Genomic DNA, 11097 nt, shown 5'->3' on the forward strand with positions numbered 1-11097 from the left:
TGCCACATACTCATGTATTGATTTACGTTAATAAAGAAAATTTCTTCTTAACATCTATTGCTTCTTGGGGAAACTTTACGTCTTTAATGTTGCTTACAAATAATAAAAATTATCACGCATTTTTAGATTTCTTGTTTCTGTTTAGTGTGTAGCCTCATATATAGTCGTTCTTGATTATCGACATGCGCTATCTATGCTGTTATAATATCGACGTATCATACGCAGTTGCTCCGCACGGGAAATTATTAAATCAAAACCAGATATCAAGTGAAATATCTAATCTATTGTAATATAAAAACAATGGCCGAAAGCTAGTGAACAAAAACATAAACATAGTAGATATAGTAGAGTGAGGGAAGATGGGACACCTTTAACACATAATATCCAAATAGCCTGATCGTGTTTTAAACAATTAACAACGGTCTGTGGAAGTCGTAAAGATACGGTTTTATAATTCATTGAATGTTCTTTGTTTACTACCAAATGAAAGGAGAAAACTAAACGAAAAGGTGTCCCGTCTTCCCCCACCCTACTATAATTAAGTTTGAATATAATAGCAGCACGCTACAATTAAAATGGAATTAATTTTTACCTACTACAATATATAGTCTTTAGTAGCAGCATGTGTGCCAACTTCTTAAAATGCAGGAAAGACAAGAATAGTTAGATGCGCATTTAGGCATAACAAATTCAACTTATTGGTTTCAATGTTTACTAATTTTAGGGTAGGCTTCTCCATGCTGCCAGCCCAAGTTTTGTGCTTCTTGCATTGGGAGAAACTTTTTAAAACACAGGGGAGGCAGGGATAGTCAGACCTACTCCTGTAAAACAAAACTAACCCGCCAGGCGCCAGCGCAAGTTTGGGCCTATACGAACCAGTGCCGTTGTTATGACCTTGTCTCCCCCCTTCTTCTTGCAACCAACCTCTGCAATCTACTTTGAGCCTCGGCGTGTTGCTTGTTTAACTCAGATATCCTGTCCTCAAGGCTTGCTTGAGTTTTCTTTATTCCTGTCAATATTTCTTTGTTCTGGTGTTGTGTAACTTGAGGGGACATGAGACTTGCGCTTGAAATTGAAATTGAGCTACTGTCATCACCTTCCAATAGATCACTGCTGTCGTTGTCACTTTGCAAGAAGTCAAGGTTATACTGCACACCATGGGAGGGCTGGGGGTTGGGTTTGGTGTCTTTGCACGGAGGAGAGTTTGATCTTGGTTGTATTAGTGGATAATTTGTGGGTTGTGTAAAAGTTGCAGGTTGATGCACTGCAGTGGGTTGTGTAAAAGTTGCAGGTTGATGCACTGCAGTAGGTTGTGTAAAAGTTGCAGGTTGATGCACTATATTGGGGGTTGTTGGTTGTATATGTTGCGTCAACTCATTCATCCTCTGTTGTGCTTGTTGGTGTTGTAGTTGGAGATGCTTTAAGTGGCTTTGCACGGATGCAATTGTATGAGAAGCTTCTTCTGTAGTTTCCGTTTCCAACAAATATGGTTTGAAATGAGAAGTTGTTTTACTTGCTTCGCTGGTTGGAACGGCTGACTTAGCGTTCTGTGATTTCAAAGCAGTAAGTAAAGCTGTCATGTCAGACTTTAAACCTGAATCATCAGTTTTATTTGTTTCACCACCAAGCGCAACAAATTCAATGTCATTTACTTCATCTTGAGCAACTGGTTCACATTTCTCTTCCAGTTTTTCCACTCTATTGTTTAAAGCTGCAACCTGATGTTTCAATGTTTCGTTATCTTTTAAAGTTTCTTCATTTTTATTGTTTAATTGCAGAACGACCATCTTCATTTCATCAACGACTGACTTTTGTTGTTTCATTTGTTCAACCACATTCATTAACTCGAGTGTCAACGCGTCATTGACTGCTGTCTGGTGCGCTAATTTATCTTCTAATTCAACAACTGTTTGCTCGACTTTGTTAACTTTCATTTCACCTTCACCCACATAACTTGTGAGTCGAGTAACAGCATCGAGCAGGGATGCCGTGAAGCCTCCTAAACCATCTGATACCTGCATCTTCTGGACCTGTCGTCCACTCTTCTCTTCAAAAGAAGAAATATTTGTGGCGACATTTTGCATGGCTGACTTTAAATCATCATATTTTGGTTGAATCATCGCAGAAGAAGCATTTAATTTTCCCTGCAAAATAGAAGCATCTTTCGAAATGCGTGAAATATTGTCTGTGATGTTTGATTTTTCATGAGATACTTGATCACAGTTGGTTCTTGACAACGTTCGTTTAACTTCTTGCGTGCCATTCAAAGCAGAATATTCTTTATTTGGAAAGTTTTTATTATTCTGTGGGGTATGCAGGAGGTCTTCAGGTAGTTTGCTAGGTGCCTGATTACTTGAATCTCCAAGTAAATGCAAATAACGATCAGAATCTGCTTCGTATTCGTCCACACTATCATTAGTCTCATTCAGAGTCTGGTTTTCGCTAATAAACCCTCGATTAGGTTCCTGACCTGGCATTACTGTCATGTTCAGATTGCCAGACTTGCATGTTGAGGAGTCTTGGAAAATATCCTTTACAGAGGACATTGTTTCATCTGTCCTTCGTAAAACTTCGGATAAATCATTGTGATCATAAAGAACATCCCGGAGAATCGCCAACTTCCGCATTTCCAGCTTCATCTGTCCAGGAGTCAACATCAGATCAACAGGGATTCCTCTTTTTCTGGCACGAAGCTCTCTCCTTGCAGCATCTGCATTTTTCGATTTTCGCTTTATTTGATTCCGCAAAATATCTTGTGGACTTGCAGCGTGAACAGTGAGATCATTAACCGTTCCATCCCAATCTGGTCGGTTCAACGAATTATTCTTTTTATGTTTTCTCATTGGCAGGGAAGATTTTTTACCAAACCTACTACGATGAAACATCTTGATCAACTTAATTGATGCTGCAATTATAATAATAATTATTAAACCAAATTCACACAAGCACCACTTATTCAATAAAAGTAAATTGTTTATTCTTAAATGGCAATGACAACTGTTATGACACACGGGTGTTCTGTTTCAAACATCCCGTGCCCGCTTATAACCTACATATCTAACTTTGAAAGTTCATCATTAAAAACCATCAAAACATTGTTTTCACCTCGTTTACAGCAAGATAAATTTAAAGCAACAAACCAATAATCATGCAGTGCAAAAAAAAAGTTAAAAATTTTACATGAATGATCATGGCACAAACTATATAACACATTTCATCATATGATAAACACAATTTATAACAATAACCAGTAACCACTTGAGTTTTAGTTTTGCTTGTACAAATGTAACACTACATTTTCATTGCAACTGATAGCATTCAACAAAATGGTATATAAAATAACCTACAGTGCATGACCGCATGAGGTTTGCAGATTAATGTATCGAACAATTTTTAGTTTGACTGAAACATGATGCAGATCATCAGCACAAAAACAATCTAGTATGCTAACTTTATTAATTTGTTTTAACAATAATTCAAATATTTCATTGTAAAACAAACTAATGTAGGCAATAAAATAAAACATTGCACTCGGGGATTAACACTAAAACAATTGCAATGGTTTAGTGGCTACCATATTAAAAAACTGTGATGTAAATTAGTATAGCAATGTTTTAAAATCTTATTAAAGAATAAAATTTAATTAAAATAAGTGCATGGAAATCTAAGGCATAAGCACCAAACCTAGGGTGGCAGGGTCGGAACGCTCAGGAATTATCTGCACTGCATTAATCGGTAAACATTAGAATCAATAAGTTAGATTTGTTTCAAAGAAATGTGGTTTAACTGTCACTGCCTCCCTTGCATTTTAAAAAGTTTGGCGCCTATGATTTGAATGACACACAAAATATTTCATTTGTTAAAACTGATATTTTGTTTCCACTTCATCAGCAATCATTTTTGCAATTGCAAGTGATGAGGTAGCAGCAGGTGAAGGAGCGTTACGAACATGGAGCATGTTTGTACTCAGTTCTCCCTTACCGCTGTCGAACACAAAATCATCCACCAAGTTTCCTTTATCATCAAGGGCTTGTGCACGAACGCCTGAAGGTCCTTTGACGACATCCTCCTTTTTTAACTCAGGGATAAACCTCTGTAGGAGTTTGACTTGAGCATTCATATTTGCTACCCTGTATAGTTCGTTGACTCCTGCCGAAAAGTTTCGGAACACAAGTTTTTGAAGACCAGAGAACAATAGCGCTTCAGAAAGGTCTTTGAAATTAAAATCAAAGAATTTGTAGCCTTCTCGCTTAAATGCAAGAACAGCGTTGGGGCCGAGCCAAACGCTGCCGTCCATTCGTGGTGTATAATGAACACCAAGGAAGGGAAACCTAGGGTCAGGGACTGGATAAATATTCCCCCGGACTAAATCTCTTTTGCTTTCCTTAAGAACAAGGTAGTCGCCACGAAATGGGACGATTTTAGGGAGAATTTCACAGCCAGATTTAGCTGCAAGTCTGTCAGCATATAATCCCCCACAAACAATCACATACTTTGAATGAATTTGTTGGTTTGGGTCTTTACCTTGGATTAAAACACCAGAGTCCAACTTTGAACTTTTCTTAAAATTGGAAACTTCAAAATTTGTTCGAATTGTCCCACCTCCTTCTGCAAACTGTTTTCCATACGATCGTGCGACGACAGCAAAATCAACTATCCCAGTTTTCGGGGAATGAATCGCTTTTAAACCTTTACAATGTGGCTCGACGTCTTTTATTTCATGTTTATCCAACATAGTAACAGTGCAACCATTCTGCAATGCTCTCTTGTAAATGTTATCAAGTCTGGGAATTTCTTCTTCTTCAACTGCTACAATAAGTTTACCAACTTTTTTGTACGGAATGTTTTTCTCGTCGCAATATTTATACATGAGTTCCAAACCTTCAACGCATAGTTTGGCCTTCAGACTGCCAGGGGTGTAATATATCCCAGCGTGAATTACACCACTGTTGTGTCCACTCTGGTGCAAACTTACTTCGTTTTCTTTTTCAACAACGGCGTATTTAACTCCGGGGTGACGAAGCAAAAGCTCTCTTGCAGTAGCTAATCCAACAATACCACCCCCCACAATGGTAACGTCGTAAGTATCTTGAATTGCGGCGGTAAATTTACGGTTCGAACAAACCGTAGACAATTTAAAACCTTGCAAATGTTTCAAGGCAAAACTACTTCTTCCGCACAACATTATCTTGTTCATATTTTTTGCATAAAAACAGACAACACAAGAAATAAAAAGCAACTACAACGTACAACCGGTTAAACCAGAAATTCAATTTTTTAAAACAGTAATTTCCAAAATGATTGAAGCGTGACGATAACTACCAGAAATAAATTAACAAGAGAGCTGAATTATAAAAGCAAAATATTAAGGGAGGCTATATATTAAACACTTTTTTGGTATGTTTTTTTGGTATGTGTTAAGGGGCGAGAATTAGACTGGTTAAACTCTACAGTACGTTTCGCCTTAACATCTTATGGCTGTTAAGACAACGTTACATGACGAATAGCGAAATCACATTGCAGACGAAAACAGTAGAACGGACGAGTTTCCGTCAGGTCGCCTACTGTCCTGTTTCTGGCCTCTCTGACGCTTAAAAAAGGAGGAGTTTTGAATCATGCCGAAAGCAGCGCAAAATCGTTACTATTTCGCGTGCATACCAAACCAGCTTGCTGTTTAATACCACAACACATGCATGCAGGTTGTTTATTACTATTCACAACCGATCTAAGCGGCATTAGACACGGCCCCAGGTTTTACTCCATTTATCAATCAAACAATAATTACCACGAAAAGGAATATAAGGAAAAGTTACAGGAGGTTGGTGAAAAAAAACGAACATGTGTATAAAATCGGTATTTGTTAACTTAACGTTACATTTACATAACCTAAAAGACGTACCAGCCCTTGATCAAACTATCTTATTGTACCAGCCCTTGATCAAAATTTCTTTGTTCATCTATCCATTTTTCACTGAAACGATCACGTGATGTCTGGCTTTAATTTAATAACTTCCCGTGATGTAGTCGCTGAGTGTCAATCAATATCGAAAACATTGACATTGGTTGTAACAGAAGAAGTGCGTTTTTTGGATATGAGTTTAATATTTTCGCAGTTTCGGTAGTTACTTTACAACGCTGCGTTAATCCAAAGCTATGCAACTAAAGGGTTGTTTCCAAACGAGAGTAGCCTATTTTTACTATTCTATATGGTATGTGCAATGTGAAAACCAAAATATTCCAATAAATTAGGCCTATATAGTAAAATTATTAAAAAAATCTTTAAACGAGCGTGAACTTTTGTGTGGTTTTGATTTTACCTTTCCGTGATGTTTTATCTGACTAACTACATTGCAATTACAGTCGTTATTAGCCTATATACTGCTTAGGGGAGATATATGTTGTACTTGGCTACTTCCTGTTTCTTTCATGCGTTATTTTAATGCGTTTTTGAAGACAATGCCACAGAGCACCTAAAAGTTATTTTGATGTATTTTGGATTAATCGGCACCAGAGAAACAAAGGTTACATAAAAAGTAAGTGCTTTGTAGTAATTAAGTGTAAAAAACAACATAAACTTATGGGAGTTTGCAAATTAAGCCTTTAATGACAGTCACTTTAATGCCGGGAACAATTGCTCTATCAAAACTTCGAAAACATCTCAGACTTCGCGGAACAACAGAACTATTTCTTTTTAAATCGAAGCATTTTAGCGTTTAATAACCATAACACCACTTACGCGTTTAACGAAATAAAAAGCGGCGAGTTCTGGTACGAAATTATCTCCTCATTCAGAAGGCAACAAAGTGAGTGGTTGGTTTGATTTACTTGTGTTTTGTGACTAATATTTGTTTCTGCAGATGAACAAGTCAGGACTTCTCCTCTTGCTTGTCGTCGGACTCCTTGTCCTCACTGATACTGTACATTGTCGCAGATTTGACCAACAGCAAAATGGTAAGTGGTTCATACATAGTGGGGTGGGTTAAGATGGTTCATTGTATTTTATTCTCTCGTTTGGAAGTAAACAAACATATTTACAACATTTTATAACTGTAGCCACGCGACTGTAAACTGGCGTTGTTAATTGATAAAATACATTTTACCTCATACTACAAAACTCAAACTTGTTAATCAAAGCGGATACATCTATGATGAGCAGAGATGAAATAAAAGATTCAGCACGTTGGGACCACGCAGTGCAAAGAGGTAATCAATTCTTTACCGCTTGGTTAGGCTTCGTTTTAATGCTTGACTTAAATATTTAGACATTAAAAAATAATAATTCGTATTTATCCTTTGGGTTAATGCAAGATTTATCATTTTTCAGTTGACGAAATGTTGGATGAACTAATGCATTAAATTAAAACGACGACCGCGAAATCAAGAATATGACCATTTATTTAAAGAGAAAACTCTAATATTCATTAACAATAAACATAATGTGCAATATACGCAGAATACTGGTTGTCAATAAAATAAACCAGCATGCATTTACAATTACATGTTGTGTGTTTCATGCGTCGTGGTTTGGTAACTTATTATCTGTTAGTTTTGTTTGGGTAAAAGCACATTAATGAGTGTCACTTAATTATTCTAGCGTATAGCAACCTTACATGTTATAGTGGGGTGGGGGAAGATGGGACACCTTTAGCACATAATATCTAAATATCCTGATCGTATTTTAAACAATTAACAATGGTCTATGAAAGTCGCGAGGACAAGGTTTTAAAATTCCTTAAATGTTTTTTGTTTGCTACCAAAATGTACAAGAAAATAGAATGAAAAGGTGTCCCATCTTCCCCCATCCTACTATATAAGGTAAATGTCCTATTACAAACATTTCACGCCCGCTTACGAACACATGCAAATGCACTCGTATTAAAATGTTCTACTAATTTCCCAAGTCATGCTACGAACGTAATGAGAAACTGCCCCTACAATATAATGCTGCATATCTCTCTATTATTTCCGTTTCGAGTGGCGTGCATGCCACCGCAGACAAGTTGTGATATCTCTGTGTCTTTTCTCCGCCACAAATTGAACGTTTGCGCTTATTTGGTGAGGCAGGTGGTGAAAGGTTGATGAAATCTACATTTTGCCCGAGGCCCAAAACGGGAAACAAATACCACAAGATCATGAAAGTAACAAAACAACATGTTATTGGCACAAATTCACAGAGGTAAGGCGGCAGTATATGATACCCTCATAATTAATAATCAACTGTAAGAATACAAAATGTACAAAAGCAAAAAATATGCAGCGCATATTAAAACACAACACTGCAGGTTGTAAACGGAGGTCACGTTCATACCATCAATGCGAATTTCTCCCAAACCGTTGACGTAAATCGCCTCTGATTTAGGTTGATTGTTTGTGCACCTACCGATTCGTGCGTCAGTGCGATGCAGACAAACAACTTAAGCAAGAAATTAAAATGAAAACGATGTTTCGGTAAATGTGCAAAGTGTTGAGTTATACCATGACGATTAAACCCATTTACTGACTAATTGACTGCGGATATCAATGTCTGTTTGTGAAAGTTCATACTTTACACAAATAAACCTTCACAATGTGATGCCTCACTTTTGTAGGTTGGGGTAAGATGGTTTATGTTCATTCAACGTTATCTTCCCAATCGGTAATAACAAAGAACACCTAAAAAACGATATACCCGTATACAGCATTGTTAACTGTTGATAACATGCTCAGGAAATAAAGGATATTATGTGCTAAAAGTATCCCATTTTACCCCACATTACTTTATACAATGTTATTGTTTTACCGGCCATGATCTTAGAGGGAAAGTGGGAAGTAGGTAAGGATATATAAGAGCTGGCGGGTTGGTTTCTTCATCCACCCCTGTAGTAGAATCATCGGGTTGATTGAATTGTAATCTCGGGTTGAAAATATCGAATGATGAATGGCGACCACATAACAGGGGATTAATAATTTGTCCTAGCATGGCCGAGGTTTTTGTAAGCAATGCTGACCCGTCAAAGTTCGGCTTCTCGACCTCTGAATCCGAGAGTGACCTTCTGCCGTTCAAGTCAAGATGATCCTGCTTCTCCGAAACTTCGTACCGACTTCGTTTTGACATTGCTTCCGGCTCTTCGTGTGATCGCTTAGGTGAAGTTCGAGTTTCGTTCGTTAACCTGTCATCCTCGGCCTCAGACGTCACGCCGTCGTTACATGACGCCACGGCATCGTTACATGACGTCACTACATCGCAGGGTTCCTTTTTCTGCGCTGAAATATCAATTACAGGTTTACAATTTAGAATTTACAAGTATGTAGTACTGTGGGGTAACATGGTAACCATTATGACATAATATCTGGTATTTCCTGAAACGGTCATAGTTGTGTATATATATACTGTGTGTACTACCAAACGAGCCAATAAAATGGAATAAAAATATATCCCATCTTACCCCACCTATATACAGTAACAAACATATCTACATACCTCCTATAGCCAGCAGGTTTCTGAGCAAATTGTTCTCGCGAGTCAATGTTAAATTTCTAACTTGTAACATTGACACTTCATGCTCAAGCCATTGCATTCTAGCTTTTTGTCGATCCCTAGCTCTCTGGGCAGATTCGCGATTTCTCAACTTTTTTCGAAGTTCCTTTTCGTCAACGTCTGCGTATCTGTATTAAAACAACTATTACTTAATATGAACGAAATTTTTAAATGCTACGAAATACTCGAGTCGTATTGTATAGAAGATATAGTACTGTGGGGGAATATGGGACATTTTTAACACATATCATCCAAATATTGTGATCGTGTTTTAAACAACTGACACCGATCTATGGGAGTCGTGAAGATTCGAGTTTTATTATTCTTTAAATTTTCTTCGTTTACTACCAAATACGACGAGAAAGTAGAATAAAAAGGTGTCCCATCTTCCCCCACTCTACTATATATATTTCGCCTCAAATAGCCCCAATAGTCTGTTATTTAAATAGGTCACTTGATGGCAAACTGTTTAATTGCCATTTACTAAAGTTCAACACAAATTATTTTAAGTAACACTCAAAAATATACAATATCCAATCAGAACTGCGTTTATATGTACAATTTCCAGAACGAAACATATTGTGTTACAACTGTTACAGCACAATCACACGTGTTAGAGTTAAATTTATCACAAAGTCTGTACATTTAATAACCTACCCATCGTCCTGTTCATGCTCTAACATTGAAATTCGTTTCTTGTCTCCAATCATCATTAATACTCAAACTTAATAAATCTAGACTACTTTTGACTATTAACTTTTCTGCTCTACAACAATGTTTGCATTAGCGATAATCTAAAAAAAATACTAAGCAACAGATATAGAGCGGTATAGTAACTGTACAACACAACAACCTAACTCAACGAGGGCGTACGTAGTCTTTATGAGGCTAAAACACAAATCTCCGAGAGGCACAACACTACCTGCACGTAGCATGCAAAATACTCATGACCGTCAACAGCTATTTGGTCAGACTTGCCCGCCGGCATACGTTAGGCGATCACGTGACTGTTTAATTGCCAGTATTTTGCTGCGTAACAGCCTCGGTTGAACCTACAGCGAGGCTGAAAAACACGAAAGGAGAAACGAAATGCGAAAGCAAAAAGAAGGGAAAATGTGGTAATTAAAACGCGAGTGCTAATTCAACGGTGGCCAAACTGCATCTAATGCCATGAGAATTTGTTTCAGGATATACTAACAACTTCATGATAATTAACAACAACTACTTATTCATATTGATAGTTTTATTGCAGGAAAAACAAGCTAAAGTGTTTACGATGCTCATTCTACCCGCTTGTCGACCTTGTACTTTATAGTAGGCTGGATCCTGTATATACCTATTACTGCCTCACTCAAGGTCCATCGTTTTAAACCTTTTCTGTTTTCTGTATGTTGTATTTCAGCACAAACAGCCAACAATTTGTGTAAATGCAGCCAAATGACATTAAATACGCCATAGTTTTTAAAAACTTGTTGTTTTCGAATAAAAATACTCGAAGGAAACCATTGTCTGCGTATTCTTGAATTAAGACAATGATAGTGTTTTAAAACAATGATCGTATTATGACATCACAATAAAAA

At 37.3% G+C, this 11097-nt stretch overlaps 3 protein-coding genes and 1 long non-coding RNA gene across 4 annotated transcripts; 1 reads left to right on the forward strand and 3 right to left on the reverse strand.

Annotated features, from left to right (window-relative positions):
* Positions 1-263: 263 nt before the first annotated feature.
* On the reverse strand, positions 264-2917 carry LOC149730142 (spindle and centriole-associated protein 1-like). Its single transcript, XM_089886687.1, has one exon. The coding sequence runs from the start codon at positions 2883-2885 to the stop codon at positions 888-890; it is 1998 nt and encodes a 665-aa protein (XP_089742813.1). The 5' UTR covers positions 2886-2917; the 3' UTR covers positions 264-887.
* On the reverse strand, positions 2906-5297 carry LOC149730143 (L-2-hydroxyglutarate dehydrogenase, mitochondrial-like). Its single transcript, XM_089886697.1, has one exon. It carries the CDS (start codon positions 5195-5197, stop codon positions 3860-3862), a length of 1338 nt encoding a protein of 445 aa, XP_089742823.1. The 5' UTR covers positions 5198-5297; the 3' UTR covers positions 2906-3859.
* A 1382-nt stretch (positions 5298-6679) lies between these two features.
* On the forward strand, positions 6680-7497 carry LOC149730144 (uncharacterized). The gene is made up of 4 exons (XR_016385846.1): positions 6680-6803; positions 6858-6951; positions 7135-7203; positions 7325-7497. It is a non-coding gene; the product is annotated as an uncharacterized LOC149730144 (long non-coding RNA).
* Positions 7498-8133: 636 nt separating this feature from the next.
* Positions 8134-10373, reverse strand: LOC149730145 (uncharacterized). The gene is made up of 3 exons (XM_089886700.1): positions 10175-10373; positions 9461-9645; positions 8134-9243 (listed from the first exon to the last, which is right to left on the reverse strand). Exons 1-3 carry the CDS (start codon positions 10228-10230, stop codon positions 8768-8770), a joined length of 717 nt encoding a protein of 238 aa, XP_089742826.1. The 5' UTR covers positions 10231-10373; the 3' UTR covers positions 8134-8767.
* Positions 10374-11097: the final 724 nt, after the last annotated feature.

The sequence above is a fragment of the Ciona robusta genome, chromosome 10 (assembly GCF_009617815.1).
Source record: "Ciona robusta chromosome 10, ASM961781v2".
NCBI classification, from domain to species: Eukaryota; Metazoa; Chordata; class Ascidiacea; order Phlebobranchia; family Cionidae; genus Ciona; species Ciona robusta.